Raw genomic sequence first — 23821 nt, 5'->3', positions numbered from 1 at the left:
ACCAATAATCTGAATTCTAGTCAAATGCTTTCAGTATGTAACCTTACAATTACTTTCTTGATGTCAACAGAATTTGCCTTCTTAAGCGCAATGAGGAAGTAGTTTCAAACTGAATACTTTTGGATACATAGCTTCATCTGCCTCCTGGAAGGTCTAACATAAATCAAAAGTTCCCCTTCCACTTTTTGAGAATGGCTGCATAAACAGAGAATTCTGAAGGTGCTGCATCAGAAAGGTTCAAACTGGAGAAAGAAGGCAACTTTTGACTATAAAGTGAGATGGCCAAAAATCTGCATGTCAGGAACTAACTTTACTAAAATTGATCTTTTAAATACAAAGTACCATTTCTTATTTATTTTCCTCTAATAATTAAGGCATTGATCACTTCATATAACCCTAAGCTTATGACTTTGTTAGAAAGAAATCAGGATGAAAAAGCAGGAATAAATAGGGTTGTAAATTTAAAGCTGAAAAGGCTGGTATGGCAAAATATATCTAGGGGCCTACTGTTGAAGATTTCAAAAGACATCAAACTTACAATATGGACAATATCTGGTTTAGCATGCCATCTGAAGTATCTATGGGATTAAGTAACATGAGGTTGTCACAGAGGGTGACTAGAGTTTGAAAGGATGAGTGAGATTCAACTCCCAATGCTCCAGTGTATCTGCTCTCAATATAGCTGGTTTTCTTCTAGACTATAGATCTTACTGGTGTATGAGTTGTAACTTGTGAGGGATGTTTTTCCCAGTATTCAAAACACTTTCTACATAAGGTTTCTCATTCAGAGTACACAAAAACTCTCTGTTGCTTTGGAGAATGGAGAACGTGGTTTAGAAGACGGCATGGGGAGGTCTGAATTTGTTTAACTTGGTAAAATGAAAGCTGAGAGAGCTTATGATTGCAGTATATAAATATGTTAACATATTATCAAGAGGAAGGAAAAAGTAGATAAATTTGGTAAAATAATTAATAAATTTAAATTAGTCATTAATACAGGTAGGTTTAATTTTTTTTAATCCTGTTTGGTGGAGAACAGGTAGTAAGTGCTCATACTGTTATCTCTCAGGATCCCTCTGTATTCCTTTCCAGGCATTTCTTCTATGTGCTCCAAGGGAAGAGGCGAATAGAAAGAGTTTCTTATTGTAGCAGAGGGCTTTTTTCTATGTTTTGAGAATACTGAAGGTGGGGGAATAAAACTCAGTCAGCTCAGGTGTTTCAGGAATGGAACGTGGAGACTCCTCAATTTCTAAACAGCAATCACAGACTTTTAAAACATTTGATGCCAGATGTAGTAAAAGAGCATAACATAACTGGACATTGTTGACATGGATACTAGCTCAGTACCAGCTAGTGTAAGTGCCTCAGCTTTGACAGTCCTAATCCTGTCTCTAACCTTAAACCCAGACACTGTTGAAGCCCAGAGCCCAAAATAAGGCCAAATGAAGTGTAAAAAAACATGTTTCCTTTGATAATACTTATGCTGGCTTAGGGCATCTTTCAGAATACAGTGCAAACATGGTAAATGAAAACTAATCTCTTCTGGTTATCTTACTCTATCTTAGCTGTATTCCTGATCTGCTGCTGAATCAAGTTTTTTAATCCTTTGCAAGAGCTGTAGTTCAAATGCTAATTTTGTGCTGGTGGAGACACTCCAGCAAAGACAAGAAATAAGTACAAACCATTCTCCACTTCTGACTTTACTGTAAGCTCAGACTTCTTTTCATGATCCAATTTTAGCAGGTTGCCTCCTCAGCCTCTCCTGTACTCAATCATAGATCAGAGATCTCAGGTCAGATCAGAAAAAAAAAAAAAAAAAGTTAGTTACTATTTTCTTATCACAAGTCTTCTCCTAGGCCATCTGGCTTTACACCATCTAGGAAGGTACAGATTTTAAACTACCTCTTTTGGTTCACAATTCAAGTTTCATCCCTAAGAAAGGCGTTGAGTGTTTAGCTTCCCTTCATATTCTACAGTGGCTTCCTCTGTTTTTCAGTTAGAAATTCAAGTTGTCTCCATCTTCTGTTAGAACACTCTATGTGTCACAAAGTTTTTAACTGATCAAAATGCACCCTACTATTGCCATAGGACCCTTTATTTTTACCTGTAGCACTCTCATTCTTTCAGAAGTATCCTTTTGTATCTTGCAGGAAGAAATAGCGTTAAGCCAATATGAAACTAAAACAAACACCAAAAATGAGTAACTGATAGGTTGTATTCTTTGATTTCTTAATACTTCATTTTCTCATTCTCTGCTCAAGTCACAAAGTGTTCTGTGAAGGACTGTGTTACCTCATTGTGTATAGATCACTGCTAGTATGTGGAGCACAAAATAAAGATAGCAATAACAACACGCCATTCAGTTTGCAAGTTTATTCACTGCCTGACTTGAAGAAAAATAGCATTTTCACTTTACTGTGTTTATAGCATCATTATATTGTATAGATTTGTCTTAGATCTGGGATATTTAATATTTTAAATGCACTCCTTTATCATTAAATAAGATTTATTTTATTTGTGTAGACCATGTATGCAACCAGCCCATATTCTGATCCTGTTGTGTCAATGGATCTTGATCCCCAACCAATTACAGATGAGGAAGAAGGCTTGATTTGGGTTGTTGGACCAGTTCTTGCAGTGGTGTTTATCATCTGTATTGTTATTGCTATACTTCTTTATAAAAGGTAAGTTTACCTTTTAGTTTTCTTACCAGGTGTGTAAATTTCTAATACATTGGCTATTTTATAATACTATTCCACACTATAATGTTGTACTACCATAGTAACTGTCATTGCTTTGGGATATTTCCATTTTTATTAATGGTTTCCAGAACACTGCAGAAATTGTAGTATATTGACTGCAAGTTTCCAGTAATTACAGGTATGTGGGTACATTTTTCTGCTGATGACACTCTATTAACATTTCTGCATTCAAATGTTTTTTCCACTTTGCATACATTTGTGAAGAAAATATATGCTTGCATATAAATATGTATGGATTCACAGATTTCACTTTTTAAAACATATTTTTCAATGCGTAATAGTAATACATTAGGGGTTACATTCCACTTGATGTTAAACATTATTTTCATCTCCACTCAAGTAATTTGAGTTTTTACTTTTGACAGTTGGCCTCAATTTGGCGGTATATCTTTATGAATTTGAATCTCTGAACTAAGATATTAAAGAAACATTGGTAGCTGTTTTCTACTAATCTTGCAATGAGATCAGATGTCAGTTATTCTTCTTTTGTTGTCTGTGATACAGATGTAGGTTTGCTATTACACAAAGGACTTTCGCCTGCCTTATAACATGCTAGATGAAAACTGTGTATGATGCCTTAATTAATACATAGCAGCCTTTTACAGTGTAAATGAGTTCACAGGAGTTGAGATACTAAATAAAAACCAAAGAATCAAACTCACAAACTTTATTTTAATAGTTAAATTTTGTTCCTAATAAATTTTTGAAATATATTGATAAAGTACAATTGGGGAATACAGTAAAGATGCTGTGACCTTGTTGGGGGTGGGAGAGGTGCACTAGGGATAATTTCGTTAAACGGCTGTGATGCTATCACCTGCATAGAAATACTTAAATTCTACTCCTCTGTATGCTCTTCCCACCCTAGGTGTCTCCAGTCAAATACCTGTGAAGTTGCAGGTAGAGGGCTAGCTTCAGGTTTTGGAAAGATAATTATCTGTTCAGCAATAAAAAAAAACAGTCCAGGGTTAAACTTAGCTTTGGATTCAAACTAGATATACATTTATAGAATATTCTTTAGGGTTGTAGTGATACAGCAGCAGAGTACACAGTCTTATTGCTGGCAGATACTGTGTCTCCTGAAGGTTTCTCTTAGTACCTACTGTCTCAGCCTATCTAATTGATTAGCAACCAGTGAACCTGGTATCTGTCTGTCACTTCAAAAACTGGTTATTAGAAACGTGCTACAAGTTAAATACTCCTTTCTTCGGATTACTTTGGAGTATTAAAAGTAAAACTTCTCCCATAGTACAAAACAAATCCAAACAATGGAAAATAAAGCAGATATGTAACTGCTTCAGGAAATATTGATTACATTTATGGAACCATAATAACATTCTTCAGTTCCCTTACAAAAAAAAAAAATATAGACATATTCCACAAATGAGCAGGTCAAATTTTTTCATCAGTAGCATGAAGAGATTGTCACTCACTGAAAATGGGGGACAAATTTTCCATCTGTTATTTACTACTCATACTAGAACTGTTCAGGCAAATGTCCATATGTATTTATTTATTTTTCAGCTATAAGCTGTAAATTGTTAAACTGCACTGATTTGGCAAATTGCCTCTGAGAAATGATGATTGCAGTTTTACCAGTCTATGGTCCTCTATGAACTTTTAATTTCTGTAGTATATAGTAATATATAATTGCTTCTTTTTTTTTTTTTTTTTTTAATGTGCAACCTGGATGTAAGATAACAGCTACAGTTTGATCAGGTTGATTAATAGAGCCTGTAGAACAGCAATAACTAGACAAAACAGGATATTCAGCATAGTACTTTGAGGAAACGTTGAAATTTAATTTCTGAGGTAGCTCTGTTAAAGGGAATTACTGTGGCTACAAGAGTTGAACATGGTAAAAATATGCAATAAAAAGTAGGAAAAGAATACATTGGGACATAAGTACAACAAAGTGTGATAGGGAGAGAAGAAAACAAAAGATAGAGGATATTTGCCTAATTCATGAAAACAGATGTGAAAAATACAAAAAAGGGACTGATGTTGAAGGATGTGCAGTGGGAAGATGATGACTGGGAAGTGACCTTTTCTTTTGAAGTGTGAAGGGTAGTAACTCAAATAATGGCCAGCTATGCTTAATTCCCTTTGTCTATGCCTTTATGAACAGACTTAGACCACTAATCTCTTGATTTACAATACTACTTTTACATTTTTATTTCAATCATAGAGAAAGGATGACTGCAGTTTCTGAAATAATCGTTTTAAGGGAAGAAGTCTCACCCTTCTTTAAAACAGATGCTATCACAAATAGTGTGGATAAGTTGCTTGGGTTGGTATGAAGCATATGTAACTGTCTCAAAGACCAGAAGTGCATGTTTGACACCTCTGTTATTTTTTGGTCAGTTTGCATAAAGATTATTGCTTCTGCATTTACTCTTCTTAAAATCTGAAAGCGAAGATATTGCATAGAAAGATTTTTGGATCATAAGTTAGAATATAGCCAAAAGGCTGTTGCATCTTACTACTTAACAGTAGTAGATGGAGAAAATACTGAAGAGTACTTTTGTTATCATTGGATATAGCTGCAATATAATATCCAACACAATTGAGGCCTATTCATGTACTGTGTGCAGAAGAGCTCGCAGATTCGCAGAACCAAAGGGTCACAGTTCTGGAGATTACTCCATCTCTGCCCTGTTCAGACCAGCTACAGCCGGTTACTCAGAGGCATGCACAGGCAAGTTTCAGTATGTCCAAGAATGGAAACTCCACAACCTGTCTGGGCAACCTGTTCTAGTGATCAATCCTCTTCACAGTAAAAATTGTTTTTTTCCTGAGTTACAATTGGATTTTGTGTTTTTCTGGAGTTGTTGTCTTGGCAAACGGAACTGACTTTGGCCAGTGACAGGTGCAGTCTTTTCTGTCGTTGTAGTACTGATACCACCCTGCAGCCATAGTGCAGGGAGGCAATTGTTTTGGAACAGATCTTTAATCTATTGGACTTAAATCTAAACAATCAAATTCAGAGGTCAAAGTAAATTAACTAAATAACATTTTCTTTTCGGTCATATTCTTGCCCTGAAGAAAATAAAATTTTTGCTGATCCAAACATGGAGTGAAATATACAGCATAGTGAGATTTATGTTGAAAATCTCAAGGGAAGGTGGACACTTACCTAGAAATGGTGCAGGCTATCTCCCCAGGAGGCAATGGCTAACAATTGTGAGGGCTGTTTGAGTCCCGGTTTATATGTCAAGGTGGTTTTGATAAAGCACTATACTGCTGCAACGTACACCTGAGGCAAACCTACAGTAAATTCTTTTGACTTGCTTTTGAATGTGTGATACATGTTCAATTACACAGAATTTAGGTGGTTAGGAACCCACTTGTTGAACGTTAAAGAGCTCTAGAAATCGTTTGGTGTATCTCAGAAACTGACAAACTAGAAAGAGAGTGCATATCCCCCCCTCTTCTTTTTTTTTTTTTTTTCACATACAAATTTGTATGGCTATTCCTCCTGATTTTTAAGAAAACATGATTTCTCTAATTTCAACCTGTTGTTGATGAAGAACAAAGTGTTTCTCATTATAGATCTTTCTAGAGTCAAGTTTGGTTGTGGAGTGGGCTTCCATATCTAGGGAAAATAAATTAAAGCTTTGATTCAGAAGACAGGAGCTTAAGGTTGAATCTTTTGAACACAGTGAACTTTGACACTCTGAATTGTAGAATCATAGAATGGTTTAGGTTGGAAGGGACCTTTAAAGGTCATCTAGTCCAACCCCCTGCAAGAAGCAGGGACATCTCCAACTAGATCAGGTTGCTCAGAGCCTCTTCCAGCCTGGCCTTGAATGTTTCCAGAGATGGGGCATCCACCACCTTTCTGGGCAACCTGTTCCAGTGTTTCACCATCCTCATCTTTTATACCTAGTCTGAATCTACCATCTTTCAGTTTAAAACCTTTACCTCTTGTCCTATTGCTACAGACCCTACTAAAAAGTCTGTCCCCATCTTTCTGATAAGCCCCCTTTAAGTACTGAAAGGCCACAGTAAGGTCTTCCTGGAACCTTCTTTTTCTCCAGACTAAACAACCTCGCCTCTTTCAGCCTTTCCTCATAGGAGAGGTGAGCCATTGCTCTGGTTATTTTTGTGGCCCTCCTCTGGACCCACTCCAACAGTTCCGTGTCTTTCCTGTACTGAGGACTCCAGAGCCGAATGCAGTACTCCAGGGTGAGGTCTCACCACTATGGACTAGAGGGGAGAATCACCTCCCTTAATCTGCTGGCTGAATCTTGAGCTATAAGAAGAAACATGCTTCTAAGGGAAAAAAAACGGATGTTAAAAGAAGGACAGAAATTAAAATGGAGGAATCTTAAGTGATAATGAAGGGTTCTATAAAGACTTTTTCATAACACGTGAGTAATGTGGTCGTTGCAGACTCCAAACTATTAAAAGTTTCTAGAAGTCCTGTTTATTATGATCGACAGAACATGATCATGAACACTATTTGCAGTGTGTGTATACTAGAACCTGTTGTTGGGAGATAATGAATTATTTTCCCTGTTTAGCTGATCTTTATAGATCATAGATCACTACAGATCTGTATAGACTGTAGACCTCAAGTATGTGATATTCTTTCTAAATCTACAAAGGTATCTAATACTTCGTTGGAGAAAGATTTATGTTTACTTTACTTTCCAGAGTACTGTTAAAAATTTCTTCACATTTTATGATTTTGTTACCTAGGTTTGTAAAATAGTTCTAGAAGTTTTCTTTTTTTTTTTTAATTTAGTACAGGTCTTACGTACTTCATGTATTTAATCTTGTTTTGCCTGCCTTTCTCTCCCTCTTCTTCTTCCTTTCTCTCCTTCCCTTTCTCCTCTACCTTCCACTTTCATCTGTCCGATCCTCCCTCCCTTCATCTCTCTTCTTAGAGAACTACATCTTAGTTAGATGTCATTTGTCAACGTAATGTTAACATCACTTTGATAGCTCAGGTTAAACACCCATTCTCCATTATCTCATTGGCTAAAATTTCATATGGCACTACTTTGCAGATAATGTCTAAAATAGATGGGGTTTTTTTTCAGCAGAAGATTTTCTTTGGACTTAACCTTGTATCCTCTATTTATTCTATGAGTCCCAAACATTAAATATTTTAATGAACTGTGATTTCTTAATTTGGTTTACTTATATATGTTTACTGTAAATCAACATTTCTTACATCTCCTGTTGTCATGCTTACTCTGTTTGCTGCTGATCAACTAACATTTCACCTTTTCTTCCCTCTTTGCTGCATTAAAATGGAGCAGTAAACCTGACAGGTGAGAACTGAAAAGTAATCACTCTTTCTTTAATACAGAAAAGAGAAAAAAAAAAAGTAAAAAAAAAAAGTTTTCATTATAATGATCTAAGACAAAGCGTCTGTCAATCTAAGTGAATGTAGACAGTAATCTAGTGATATGAAGGCAACTGAAAGATCTGTTATGTTGTTTACAGCACTGAAAAGTAATGTAACATATGCAGCCAAGTGTCATTGGTTTTTTTTGTGTCTCCATGAGGTACATTTTGAAAAGATAGCACAGCTATAGAATGTACATATGGTTTTATTTGTGTTTTCATGAACTTAAAACAGTAGTTCTTTGCTATAACCAAAGCTGTTGAAGGAATGCATGGTTGTGATTGAAGTGTTACCCACTCTAAATCTCCATGATGCTCCATACACCCGGACTAAGTGCTGACTTAAGAGATCTACAAGTGAAAATGATATGGTGATCTCATTTGTTCTTTGTGGATTTTTTTCAATCTATCTCAAAACCATTGCATAATCTGAAAGAATTGTCATGTATTGTATAGTCTGGAAAGACACAAAAAAGCCAGAATGATCCTGAGAATAATAATTAATAAACCATTCTGTTTTCCTGTAAGTATTCAAAATATTTTGATATATGATTAGAAGATATTTTAGTGCTTTTAGAAGATTAATATGAAGTTGCACTGCCCAGTACTGACTTGCAAGTGGAAAAAAGGTAAATGAAGCTTGTCTCTGGACAGTTCCACTAATCCATAGACTTCAGGAGAAGAAAATACAAATAAAAATACTTTGTGAAAACTGCATCACACACCTTTGCTTAAGAATAAAGAACACTAGGGCGTTGTGCTGTTATGGTAGGAGTTTGAGATAGTCAGAAGCAAAATAAGTTTTTGAAAAGAGTTTAAAAAAGAAGAATCAGATTTAAATCTTCATCATGTCACTAAAGAGAAGTTAATGTATATGTTAAGGTGTTTGCCAGAGAACAGATTGAATGTTTTTCAAGCAAAACACTTCGCCCCCCCCCCCCGCATAAATTCATATGACCAGTAACTTTCAAATAATTCCTGCAGCGATGTTACTGTTTGGCTTTTTTGCACAGTCTTTGAAATCTTGCTGTATGCACCTTTCATGAGTACCACCAGGTGTTCATCACTTCAAGAACAGCAAGAAATCAACTGGAGCATTTTTTTAGAGGGAAAAAGCCCAGCGGAATAATAGCAGATTTAGCATTGTCACATTGTGAGTCAATTAATAAAAAAGAAAGGAAAAAAACCCAACGATAGCGGTATGTCAGACCAAATATTGTACACCTGGAGAAGATTTTGCTATTGTAAACCTTAAAATCATCTTAGGTCTGTTTTTGCAGTGACTCTTTGGTGCTGTTTGCATCTTCATTTTAGATTACATGAAGAATATCAACCAGTTTGCATTTTAATTCAGGAAATTGCAGAGGACTAGTGAAGATGGTAGCACTTCAAATTAAAGTATTAAATTTCCAGATTCCTGGTAGATATTCTTCAGGTAACATAGTTCTCCATGTTTTGTGTCAGAAAATTATACTCTCAAATGATGGGAGTCCATTTTACCAGAACAGAGTCAGAACACGTGAACTCTGCTTCTCTCCTTAGAGAAAGGGAAGGTTTTTTTTCTTTCTTTCTTTCTTCCTTTCTTTTTTCTTTTTCTTTCTTTCTTTCTTTCTTTCTTTCCTTCTTTCTTTCTTCCTTTCTTTCTTTGTTTTTTCTTTTTTCTTGCTTTCTTTCCTTTCTTTCCTTCTTTCCTTCCTTTCTTCCTTTCATTTTTTCCTTTCTTTCTTTCTTTTGATCCTTCCTTTCTATCCTTCCTTTCTTTTTCTTCTTTCTTTCCTTCTTTCTTTCTTTCCTTCCTTCTTTCCTTCTTTCTTTCTTTTCTTTCCTTTTTTCTTTCCTTCTGTCCTTCTTTGTTTTCTATCTTTGTTTTCTTTCTTTCCTTCTGTCCTTCTTTCTTTCTTTTCTATCTTTGTTTTCCTTCTTTCCTCCCTTCCTTCCTTCCTTCCTTCCTTCCTTCCTTCCTTCCTTCCTTCCTTCCTTCCTCCCTTCCTTCCTTCCTGCCTGCCTGCCTTCCTGCCTGCCTGCCTTCCTGCCTGCCTTCCTGCCTCCCTCCCTGCCTCCCTCCCTGCCAGCTTCTTTTGGGCAGATTTGCGGGAGTACTATAATTGCAGTGAAAGTCTTAATTTGATCAGAAACGTTCATACAGAATGTGAACCTTGAATATGTAGATGTGATCAGATGCATTAAAATTGTGCAGTGCAGCTCTAACAGAGATGAGAGGCAACAGAGCAGATTCTTACTTCCTAGAAAGTGAAAGGAATAGGTGTCTTCTGCACTGTTCTCCTCCATATTGAAATGCTCGAAGAATGCAGATTTTTTTTTATAAACAATGCAGAACTGTACATATAAAATCCGAAATATTGAATGCTAATAACTTGGCATGTTCATTTTAATTACATACTCAAGAGGTGGCTACTTTTCAATACAGGTATAGCTAGGTAGCTTTTAAAATACAGATAATGAATTTTTCTAAGTTTCCTGTTATATCTTATAATAATTAACTATTTAGGTGCCAAAATGATGACGTAGAGGATCAGTCTCTGGCAGAAAGCAGTTATTTTCCTTCTCACATTACTATATTTAGATTTATTTTGCCATTGCAAGTTGTAACTGCCCCCCTCAACAGTCATGCATAATTGTTTTAGCTTTGCACTGGATCAAATACTCTTTCAGAAATAACCATCTCACCTTTAGAACATAGTGATTAAACACTCAGACATCTTTATTTGTCAAGCTAACACCTCAGTCTTATATTTATGTGTATTCACCTTCTCCATACAGAAAGAGGGCTGAATCTGATTCTAGAAAGAGCAGTATACCCAACAGCAAGGAGGTCCCCTCTCATCATCCCACAGACCCGGTGGAACTGCGACGCCTTAATTTTCAAACTCCAGGTAAGAGACAATAAGACCTCACTGAGACCTCTATGATCACAAACTGACTAGTGGTGCTGTTACAGAACAGAAAGATTGATTGTTTAAAAAAATATATTTTGATTGCTTATGAGTTTTTGGACAATATATTTCTTCGTTAGTTTTGGAAATAATTCTGTAATTTCTTTATTTAAAGGAAAATCCTGCATGAAACAAAATTAAAGTTCTGTAGAGAAGACCTCAAAGACATACATGTTGTATGGATATGTTTTATGTGCTAAAATTCCAATTTAAACCTAACAATGCTAGAAAAGACTATTGTGAAATGTACATCCCTCTATTTATTAATGATATTCTTACAGTTACTTCTTTGTAAATAAGCTTCCCTCTTATCTACTGCATTATCAGGTAATCCATTAGCATTACTGGAAGTTTCACTACATCACAAATGTACAATACAGAATATAAATACTATCCTGAGAAACAGTCTTGTCTTTCAAAATCAGGCTATATGTTAGAGACAAGGAGGATATTAACATGTCAGCAGTTCTGAAGGTAGAAGCAACACACTCAAATATTTTATTTACTTATTTTGTTTCTTAAGCTGTTTGGTTTGATAGTCAAAAAAAACAGGAGATAAATACTTAAAATAGTATTGATTTTTTAACCACCTTTTTATGAGTCCTTTTTTTTTTCTTTGTAATTAGCTTTATTTTTACCATGATATATTCCAGTAGACTTGTTTTCTATTGCAATATGATTGCACACATTCCTGGTCTGATGCTAATTTTTTACCAAATCTTCCTGAGCCGTCTGTTTGTCAAATGTATCACATTAAGCACAAAAAAAAAATAATAATGAATAATAATGAATTCAAGCTCATAAAGGCAGGAAATTAAGTACTTGAGATGTTGAGAGATTAGCTGCAGAAGCTGGCATACTAAATATTACAGAAGGGTTAACTGAACTTGCAAATCTCATTCCTGATCTTCTGAACAGTAGCTATGTTAAGATAGTGTTGCCCCAGCAGGAGTGGATCTGCAGGGCAATGAATTTGGGGCTAAAGAATCAACATCCACACTGCATGAACATGGCAGAGGAAGAAAGGGAAAAAGTCTCAGGAGGCTTGATTTTTACCCCAGCCTTGCTTTTTTAGTCTGTTCCAGTACACTGAGTGCTTTTTAGCAGCTGGGGCAAATTAGATGTGTTTCAGGAATGCATCTTCTAGTTTAATTTTGTCTGAATATGGGCATCTTGTTGACATGATCTGGGATCTCTTTACAATAGAACCTAAGTGCAGTAAATTGAAATTATTGAAATTTTTGGTTCACAATTGTGCTTTTGAGACTGCAGCATTAATGTAGAGTTATCCTTACTGAGCAAAAGTATTGTATGTTATCCATCACTTTGTATGAAAATTTTAAAGGTAATTACAGAGTTAGAAGTATGCATACAATACTTTGAAAAATAAAAAGAAAAATTACAATTCTTACAGTTTGGCTTATGCCTAAAACAAGTCATTATCTGTATACAGATACATACTGAGTAGAATGGATGGCTTAATAATTAGGTATCTAAGAATAATTTTCTGCTGTCCGTGTATTTAGATGTGGAGTCTTACTTATCCGTTTAGTATTCATCATAAATTAAAATAAAATACAGGCGGGGGAAAAATGCTGCCAAGTCTTAACAACTTTACATATAAAATTAATTTATTGTAATTAATTCTAAATTTACATTTAGTATGTAAAGTTATTAAGAAAGGGCAGATTTTGTGGCACTTGTTGTCACTGTAGTTCCACTCCATTGATCTGAAAAGAACTGGAGAGGAGTGGAACTGTACATTTCCTTGCGGTGCTGTAGTTTATCTGGGAAGTTTGGAGTTTTCTGTGAAGCTGTTTGAGCAGAACATTTGCAAACCATTTCTACTATGAACTCTTTTTCTTTGCTCTAAACCTTTTCACAAAATGAAGGATTAAAATTATTATTAAAAATATAGTACAGAAATCAAATTCAAATCTCTTTTCATAGTATTGTACCACCTAAGACTCCTAGGCACAGGTCAGGACATTATGTTACTCAGCATGCTACCAAATATCAAGGAGAAAATTCCTACCCCAGGAGATTTGTCTTGCTGCATAACACTTGCTAATTAACGTGTTCTTAATATGTAATCTTAGCCCCAGTGAAGTCAAGGTACAGTTCTTGTGCTAGTAAAAGCAGAACCTCACTTAACTCACATTAACTTCAATTAGGGCTAGCATTTCATTAAAATCCAGATGAATTTAACTCAGATATTCAGATCCTGCTCGAATATTTATCCAGCTCCACACAGTAACACACTATTAAGTTACATGAGAAACAAAGATTTTAAAGACAACTGTAGAGAAACTACAGAAAGACTGTACATTCAGGATACCCGTTTTGTTGGTTTTGTTGTTCCTTCACTCTCAGATATGTGGGTATTTATTTTCTACAAAGCAGCAATAGGCCATAGCGTACTATTGGGGCAAAGCAGGCAGCTGAGAGAAAGGATTGGGGCTGATGTGGTTATGTGTTGGGTTACTGTTACGGAGACATCTCCAGTCACTCTTATACAATGGCCTTGTCTACTCTATAAGATGTTATCATATCTGAACGATACCTACAGATAAAATAAGTGACAGAATGGTGAATGTACTTTAATAATCAGTATAAGCCAAGTCACTACAACTGCATCAGGATAGATGAATTGACTTTGTTGTTATTATAATGTTTTATTTATTTAGATTATGAAAGAATCTGCAGTTTGCTGGAGGCTTTCCAAGCACACTAGTTGCTTCCAGTGGGAAGGGAAAAAAGGCAGTTTATAATTAATCTGTAATGTGAAGAAGTATTAGAGAAGAAAATATTAAATTACATTGACATATTCAGATTGCCAGTTTTCACTGGGAGAGGTGAATGAGACACTCATAACATTTTGGATTCTCAAGTCTTTAAAAGATTTCCAAACAGCCTCTTTCCAAAAATGATAGCAATTATATATTTTGTCTAAGGAAAGGTCTCATCAGACGTAACTATCAAAATAATTTGACAGCAAACCCCTTGTTGTAGTAAATTTGAATTTCTAACTTCAAGTACAAAATACTCCTGATACAGGTGGTTAGGCATAACTTTTTGGAATAAGTTATGGGAAAGCAGTATTTTGTCTTTGGTAATATTTAGGCAATGATTTAGACACAGTTCTGTTGTACTTGTCATAAAATTGTCAGTTCAACGTTAAGATGTCATAAAAGTCTGCAGTCTAAACTACCAGCACAGCAAATTTCCTTTCGTTTTATTTTTTTTTTTTTTTGTGCTGTCAATATAGAACTTCATCCTTCATTAGTTTAGTACTTACCTAAAGAATTTCCTATCTTAACTTGTCCAGGAACGATCAAATTAATATCTGGCTTGGCTCCTCACTGGATGGAGTAACTCCATAGATGAATTTGACATTTTATCTTGACATTTGGAGTAGTCCACAGTTGTACATCTGAGAACAAGATCCCATGTCCATATGTGTTATCCAAAAATATATATTTGCTAGATAAGCCCATATGCCAGTGAGCGGGTCACAGCTGTGCCAAGTTTTCTTTGAGTAAACATGAAAATACCCAGTCTCCCAGTAGCATACAGGATTTCAGTTGTAAGTCTTTTATTCTTCTAGAACTGGAGTAGCGGAGGAAAAGTCAGTCACATTCTTCCCATTCTACAAGTTTCCTGTGAAACAGAGGATTAAAATTATTGATGTGGTGTGCAAATTTTACAAGTGTCTATGCCACATGGGAGAATAAAGGTAGGAAAGAGGTAATAATTAAGCCCTCACAAAAGGTTTCATCAAGTGTGGAAGCCTGGTTTTACATAGAGGAAAATAACTGATGTTAAGTGGTTTGAGTGGGTTATAAGAGACCCAAGGCTCAGGCAAAGACTTCAATCTGCCAATCAGCCAAAGAACTAAATTGAGTCATTCCTTAAAAGTGACTGGGTTTTTTTCCTCATTTGAGTATAAAGTGTGTGACACTCATAAGTAATTTGTGTAACTGGGTGCCAATTAAACAATTATGTCATTATCTCTTACGAACTAAATAAGATGCTTTAAAATACAAGAAAAATAAATATAATTATTACCACTCTGAATTAAAGACTCTACTTTTTTATTAGATAAGTAGGTGAAGTGCTCACAAAACACTTATTCCATGAGTTCCTAAGGGAGTTCCACTAACTTACTTCCAAGATAAGACAGAAAAAGGGTGCAGCAAGTCCAGAGGAAAAAGGTGCAAATAAAAAAAGGGAAAAAGTGATGTCTGGATTTAGTTACCTGCTTTGCAGGATAGCAGGAAATGTCTTCTCTTAGTTTATCTATACAATTTCTGTTTGAGAATTATGACAATGCTGAAGGAAGTACTGTGGTTTGTCTCCATGGCAAAAACAGACTGGAATAGCTTTCTCACAGTGGGTGATCCTACATGTAGCTCTTCATGTTAACTTGTCTCACATGAAGGACTTAGGCACCTAAAAGAGGTACAGGCTTCACAGTGCAAATGGTGCTTCTCTGATCTCCCATGTAGTTGCTTTCAAACCTAGTGACAATCAAAATCTGCTTAGCTGGGAGGTGGAGTTGAAAGTTCTGCTCCTCACAAGACTAATTTTTTTTTTCCTCCAACATGTTGCTGTCTTGAAAAGTTTTAGATAAGAGTCTGAAAATTCTGTTCAGTATAGACAACTTATACACCTCACTCAGAGCTGAGGCTTCTGCTGTGAGGCTATGGAGCCCCTAAGACTGTTCATAGAGCTATGTCTTTGATACAGAACAAAGATTACTTTGATTCCAGAATAATTAATCTAGTTTTGAAGAATGTAAATTCTTCTGCAATAAAAATTACTTCATTTTGCAATATTACATGGATTTTAGAATAGCTGTTGCAGAATGACATATTCCTCTAGAGCTTATCTTGTAAATTTAGCTTTGTACCAAAGATGTAAGATCACTCTGGCTTAGGTCTAACTGCATGAGAAAGAAATTCTAAAGTAACTGTAATTTTTTTTTGTCAAATATAGTAAAGACATCCTTAATACATTTTCACGGATACCAAATTCCTACGGAATCATGGTCATCTTCCATTTTTTCCTTTTTCCATGTCTAAATTTTAAATATGTATTTATTTCTACATTTTTAATAAGGGTAAGTATCAGTAATGGCAACTGCTATTACTGATTCCTTCTTTTTTCTGTGAAGAAAGAACATCTTAATCAACATGGATTGATGTGTGGGAGGTTATTCTGCGTTATTAAATAAAACTGAGGATGTAATAAATTTTTAAAATCACAGAGTATTAATTCAATGTGCACTTGAAATACAACTCATTTTATAAGGAAATTTCTGTGAAAATAATGTGTCACATTTTCAGTTTATCTAGATTGTAGTCTATATGCTAGCAGCTATGCACTTTGTTTAATTTCAGACTTCCTTCTTGTTTATTGTGAGCACATCAACCTACAAGTCCAAATTTGTAAATAAATGTGTGTTTCTTAAATGTTCTTAAAAGACTTTCATAAAATCCTGAAAACAAACAAAATCCTAATTTAATACACTAATGAGAAGGTCAAAACACCCACTTATTTCAGTGGGGTGGAGGAGTATACTTAACATGTTTAATATCTGTTAACATGCAGATGAATTCTGATCTTGCGCTCTCAGTTTTTCCTTGAAATTGTGGCACATGTGGTATCCCATGTTCCTTAGTCATATATTTACCACAGATTAACCAGAAGATCTTTCTACGCTGTAATTAAACCATACATTCTCATTTAATTCATGTGGAAGGGTTACTACTAGGCTGTGTAAGATCAATCGCATTTGCAATCTTCTACCAAATCTGGAAATAAAAGGTTTTTGTGGATACAACTTCAGCTGTGGTTTGCATGTGATGGTTTTGGGTTGTTTTTTTTTTTCTTCTATTTGAGTTTCTAAGTGTTTTTATCTCTTTATTTTCTTATTTTAAAGGAAGTTTGAAAGCATGTTTTCAGCATGGTGTTTCTTTTTACTTTCTAGCATGTCACAGGTTATGTTGTAATTTAGCTGTATTTTGTCCTTAATTTTTTTGTGTTCATAGCGTATGTTGATTGATGTGGAGGTGTGTCAGCAAATAAGTGTATTTTCTTATTTGTAGCCACAAAAGTAATTGTGTTTAGCTGTGTTTTGGATGGGTTTTTTGAGTCAAGTTCTACACCTCCTGTTTACGTGCAACTCACATTAAGCTCAATAGGAGCCTCATGCTTTTGCATGAGTTATGATGAGGTCTTAAAATGTTCATTCATAGCATATTCTGTTATGAAGCTTGTTATGATTCATAGACTGATAACATAACAAAGTCCTCCAGTAGTTCTTTTAGAAAGTAGCTACTTTTATAATCTCAGTAGAACACTTTTTATATATTTAAAAGATAGAAATATACCAAAAAGCAATTACTTCACTTCATGAGTTAACTGGAAAATATTATTTAAAGAAGGTTAGTAAGTGTCCAAGTATAATTGCCTAAAATGAGTTGTGGAGAAAGAGCTACATGCAGTCAAAAGTTGCCAATTTCTGAGGTTGTAAGTAGGTCTGTTTTTTCCTTAGAAAATAAAGTTTTCTGCCAACTTTCATTTTACACAAAGTATTTAGTATGAAGTCTCCCTTTAGGAATGTCACGTGACATATAGAAGAGTGTATAGACAAAAATATTTTTAAAAACAATGGATGTTCAGCATCTTTTAAAAATAATTCTTTCACAGTAAGCTGATTATTGAGATTTGTGTTCATGATGCTGGTTATTGAGTCAGGCTCATCATGTAATGAGCAACTCTCATTCTCTTTGGTTTTATGTCCTTTATGTTTACAGTAGGGTAACTGGACCTTTAGACATCTTCTTAGCTGAGTTTCCAGACACTGTTTTGTGCATGTCTGAAGTGCCTGTATGTACGGGATTGATTGATTATGATGGTCTACTGCTGTTACTAATTTGTTTCCCATTTCCAATTGGCTTTTACTTTTTGCAGCTTTGAGCAGTAATTCAGTCCCCTACGCCTCCCTGATTGGCTCTGTGTCCTCCCTCTCTAGCCAAACTACCACTCAGTCCTTATATGATAATAACTCTCTCCCACGATTCGCTCGAAAAGGTCTAAACATCTTTGTCTCTATTATTTTTTCTGTTCAAGCACTGTTTCAGATGTACATCAGTCCACCTCCATTTCTAGATCAATCTAGAGTTCTCTTGTGCCTTTTCACTCACATATTTTCCATAGGGGTGCTTGATCTGGATCAATCAATGTAATTATTAGATGACTGTCACCCACACTCATTTTGAGAATAGCTAAGTTCTATTAAGTGAAATTTTTAAGAAAATGGGAGACAACTAGAACTGATTCAAATAAATCAGTACTTACAGACTAATTTGTTAATGGAAATTTGTAAGAAATCTCCCCATTATATGGGAATATTCTCCTTTGTTAGTTGACTGAAAGCTTGCCTTAGTATCTACTTTAAATAATGTCTCACCAACAGAGATGTGCTATGAAGGTGATATAGAATACATATATGTATAGGGTCAGAAGAATTAGAGCCAGTGCTGCTGGACATTGTTTTGTACTCTAATATCATGCCTGAAATGTCAGAGAATCAAAAAGAAAACAAGAATTAAAAGAAAAAGAAAAACATGTTATAGTGAGACTGTGTTGTAAACACATGGTCATCTTCAGCTACATTTACAGGGAAAGCAGGTTAACTGTCTTAGGCATGCTCTTGAAATTCACGGTGACAAAGCAAACCACATTGTACAACATGGCTTCCAGCTTGAGCCCCCTTGAGTCATCACTATTTTCCCTTTGTAACTTCAAGAGATCCTGGGGTTCACTAGCTTAATTTTTCTAGCCAGCTCTGATTTCTTCCCACAAGCAATTGAAAACTCACTTTCATCTTAGGTGTGATAGTATAAAGCATGAAGAGAAGAATGTAAGAATTTTGAAGAAGGGTCATGAAGACTAATAACATGAAGCAAACATTCACAAATTTTTGCCTGGCAAATCTTCAGCTGGCAGATTGTTCTAGTTGACCCCACATCTTTTCTGTCTGTCTTTTGCCTTGCTGTCCCTGTACTCCCTTTCACACTCATCTTTCTCTCTGATTCCCAGCTCTTCTTCTTCTTTTTCACTCAGTATCAGTGGACAAAGATGTTTACACCTGAAGTAGATTGTAGGTACTTTTGGGGCTTGATAAATGGGGTTTCAGATTAAGCATATTTTAAGGTACTAGTGCAGTCAGTATGTGTGTCCAGCCAAACTGTACAACCCCTGCCTCTACAATCTGCTACTAGTGAAAACATTTTTGAAGTTCTACTTGTCTGATGTCCAATGTTGTCTTCAGTGGCTGTTGTCTGAAAGGAATGGTGCATGTTACTCTAGTCATTCATACTTGCATGTGAATGTCAGTCACCTCAAAATTTCATAAAATATTTAAATGCTTCTGATTTAGTCAGAATATGTAGTCAGTATTCTAGACCTTGATGCATTATTATTAACACTCAAGCTACCCATTTCATTTTTTATAATTTATTTTATAAGTTAGTTTTATGTTGGTTTTAGGTTTCTTTGTTTTTTACCATTTCCTTTGCAGGTTCAGGTGTCTCCGGTTACCTCGGTAACCTTCATTCTTCAAGTTCGTTTTTCTTGATTATGCATAAGTCACTTTGTTTTCTGTCAAAACACTATTCTTTCCCCTTTAGGGCTCTCTCAGTGTCTATTTCTCAGCTCACCTTTCTTCATCTAATTCAATGGAGTTTCCATTTCATGCAGTGCAGGAGAAGGAGTTTGAAATGACATTAAGAGTCATTACTCAAAGCAGAGGTCAGCATTAGGTCTAACTGTCTCATTTTTCCATACCTACCTAACCTTATTGACTCATATCACAGTTACCCTTTCCTCTACACTAGGAATGTTAGCTTTGGGAATATGCTTGGTGACTTATTTTAATTTGGCTTCAAAGTTCATCTAGCCAGAGCATGTCCTGCTTTGAGTAACCAAACTATTTGCCTGCTTCTCTCACATATGACATCTTTACTACTTACACATTTCTAGCCATTCTAACTACTACATTTTCTAAATTTTAGAGCAATGCCATCACTATAGTTTACTTTAAATTCTGTTCTTCTTTCTTGTTCAACAGGTATGGCCAGTCATCCCCCAATACCTATCTTGGAACTTGCAGATCACATTGAAAGATTGAAAGCAAATGACAATTTGAAGTTCTCACAGGAGTATGAGGTAATATTCCCCACTTTCTCATTATTCAAACTGTTTAAAATGTTATACTTTCGGTTTCTTTAGACTTTTCTTTGATATGTAACCCACCTTGAAGATGCCGGTTTTGTAAGATATAAAACCATGATTAAAAAAATGTAAAATGACTATGTAAAATGACTACATCGGTGAGGTGGCTCCTTTGCTTGTAACAGTCTGTTCTCTTTTTGTAAGGATATGTGTCAGGCAGATTCCATGAGCACATACTTGAAGTAGCGTGTGAGCGATACAGCACTTACTCATTTTAATATACACAAACATCCAACTACTCTGCAGTTAAAAGATCCTTAGATTATTTTTAAAATCTCTTGTGTAATATGGACAGGACACATACAGTTCAGGCTCCAAAGAAGTTACAGTCCACTATGTTAATTTTACATGGATTAAAAGAATTTGCAATTGCCTGGTGTCTTTCCTAATATAACAGTTTCAAGACATTGTATTTTCCTCCTGTCATACAGGAGGAATGTCCTCATATTGATAATCTGTGAATGATCGTCTGTAAGAGCATGAAAGAATTTAAGTGGAAGAGTGTAATCATTTACAAGCCCCCTTGTCGGTAATCGATGGAGTATACCTCCCCAGACAGGCATTGCTACTGTGGACAGTAACAGCCTCTCATGTTAGTAATTTGAGGCCAAAGGGACTTAGATAGCCATCCATTAAACACAGTAAATTATAGCTGTTTTTTCAGTGCCAATATAGTCTATGTCAAAAATCTGTGGATAAAGTGTGCACTGAAGCATCACAAAAAGAATGCTTCTTTAAAGCAGCTATGGGTAGTCATGTCAGTGATCCAAGGATTAACAGCTCCCAGAGGGATCACTGACACAGTATTTTCTTTATAGCCTGTTGTGTCACTAATCCTTGCTTGAAAGTCCCGAAGACTTTGTTAGCATGGTGGAGTAAATACTCATGTACTCTCATTTTTTAGCGACTGCACGTTCATTTCATTTGGAGATTCATACAAACACTGATGGTGCCACTGTAGGAGCATCTGAAGCCACTGAAGGAGATTTCACATGTTGGTTTCATACTAGCATGTGGCTCTGTGGTACAGAGATCCTTAAATGCACAATGTATTTAAGTAGTTTTGACAGAAAATGTTAAAAATTAATACTACCTGCTATGATAGAGAACTACAATTGCTTATTATTTAATTGAAAGCGCTGTTCAGAAAGACCAAAAGACTGCTCTAAAAAAATAATATCATTCAATGTCAAAAGAAAAATACAGTCTCAAGAATTCATGGAAATAAATTTGTTTGAAGAGCATCTCACAATTGCTGTTTACTGTAGCAATCACAAAAAATATGGGAGTATCTTCGCACATTTCTGTGTGTAAATTCTATTTTCTGAAGTACAAATATTGTAGCATATAAAGAATCAGACAGGGAAATCTATGTATCAGAATGTTCACCATAAAAAAAAGCTAACATTTGGTAAAAATTTGACAATAATTTCCTGTTGCATTATGGGCAAATTCCTTGGAATATCTGTAGGAAATTCCATTTAATAAATAAAAAATGTCATTACAAGTCATAATGTCAAGTATAACTTCCATAAAAATAAACAACATGCCTTTACTGTGTCTTGAGTGATTGTAGTGATGACATGAGTATTCTTATACTCAGTTTTGATCTTTTATGTTTCCTTTATTATTTATATCATTAAAATAATCTTGAGAATGTAATCTTAACCTTTTATCACCAACATTGTGAAGATATATTAAATTATTAAATTCTTGGTATCTGTCCCTCCAGAACTTTTTACCAGTCTGTGTAAACAGCCCAACTTTCACGTTCTTTTTTTTTTTTTCTTTTGCGAAACATACCATCTGGTGCAGAGTGATGAGACATTCAAGATTAAAATGTGTGCAACTGTAGGTCAACATCAAGCTTCATTCACATTGCTTTGCCCAAGGGAGTTCAACATTTCTCTTTGGAATCCTAGCTTTAGAGATACCACTTAATTTCCATCTGGTCCAAGATTCATCCATTTTGAGACAGAATTAGTGAAAAGCACTGCTATTTTATTTCATGGTCTAGTCTAGGCAGTGGACTAAGGCTCCAGTTTGATGATCACTGTAAGTCATCTCCCTGTCTTGGCTGTGCATTGCTGTTACCTCTCTTGTGCCAATCCTGGCACTAGCGCATGTGCAGCTGTTCAAGGATTATCTCAGGAAATAGATTCAGCTGAAAACTAATTGTTTTATTTTTCTTGCTGTTTTCAGTTGGATCAATTCCCTGAACTAGCTCACCACATGGCTGCATGAGCTGTAGTGCCAGCACAAGAGAGCTGCTGGGAACATTTGTGGTCGGGGACTGGGACCTTCTCTTTCAGCAGCAGTCCTCACTAATCTCCGTTAAAAGCAACTATCCAATTCTGAGGGAGAAATGGGTACAGATGGTAACAGTTCAATTATTATCACTTCAGATTACGTTTGAACTGGTGACATAGAAGGAAAAAGATATATTTTTGATCATAGAATCATAGAATAGTTAGAGTTGGAAGGGACCTTCAAAGGTCATCTAGTCCAGCCCCCCTGCAAGGAGCAGGGACATCCCCAACTAGATCAGGTTGCTCAGAGCCTCATCGAGCCTGGCCTTGAAGAGTTAAAGAGATAAAGAGTTTAAGAGATCTTCAAGAGTTAAAGGTATAACATGCAGCAGGAAACTGTCGACCTTTATAGACAGTAATAAAGTCCTCCAGTTAATTCCCATTTGGGGAAACAAACATTTTTAATCAGTTACCACTGATGACTTTTTTTTTTTCATTATCCCCTTTCCTCCTTGGCAGGAGAAAAAATAACAATTCCATTAAAATAAAATAATTCTACTATTTTATTTTACTTTTTATGGAATTTCTTACATTGCATGGACTTCTCATCCAACTTGTAGAATTTCTTTCAGGTTAGCTCCATTTCAAAAGGATGTTTAATTATTTTTAGCACACCCTACTTTAGTTGCCACTTCAAAAGAATTACTTGTTTCACAACTCAAACACATCTTTTCGTATTATATACACCCTTTTCAGCTATTCAGAAGTATTTGAATACTTGCTCCTGTTCCATCCACTGTATTTTGAAGAGAATTTCCAATCAAAATTGTCTACAAGTTTGTTTTTCTCCTTTTGGAAAGGTATCGCTTTCTTGCCTGTTCCCACTTTCTCTTCAGATAGAGAGAAACCTCCCTATCTGTTCGCAAATTCCAAAGAGAGAAAAAAAGTTCTGTCACAGAAGGTACACATCTACATACTGTCTTCTCTGTTGATTTATACCCTCTGGCATAACTTTCTAACGAAACCGCGTAATTTCCTTGCACCCTCCTATGGAAGGTGAAGGAAGGCTTCTTTGTAAATGTGGACCATGAGAGAAGACAGAAGTGCTTTCCTCAAATAATCCCAAACTCAACCCACTATTGTCCATTCATCTGGTACAAAGCTTCCCAAATGTTTTTTTTTTGGTGGTTTGTTT

At 35.5% G+C, this 23821-nt stretch overlaps 1 protein-coding gene across 1 annotated transcript in view; it reads left to right on the top strand.

The window, feature by feature from the left end:
- The window catches only part of PTPRD (protein tyrosine phosphatase receptor type D), a 371958-nt gene that overhangs the window by 276981 nt on the left and 71156 nt on the right, over positions 1–23821 (top strand). Inside the window, exons 23-27 of the mRNA XM_086770018.1 lie at positions 2524–2684; positions 8030–8044; positions 10902–11014; positions 19665–19706; positions 20214–20311. Of these exons, the coding sequence (XP_086626144.1) occupies positions 2524–2684; positions 8030–8044; positions 10902–11014; positions 19665–19706; positions 20214–20311 (429 nt within the window). The remainder of the gene's footprint in view (positions 1–2523; positions 2685–8029; positions 8045–10901; positions 11015–19664; positions 19707–20213; positions 20312–23821) is intronic.

The sequence above is a fragment of the Chlamydotis macqueenii genome, chromosome Z (assembly GCF_036417535.1).
Source record: "Chlamydotis macqueenii isolate bChlMac1 chromosome Z, bChlMac1.mat, whole genome shotgun sequence".
NCBI lineage: Eukaryota > Metazoa > Chordata > Aves > Otidiformes > Otididae > Chlamydotis > Chlamydotis macqueenii.
This window is presented reverse-complemented; position numbering and strand designations above follow the sequence as displayed.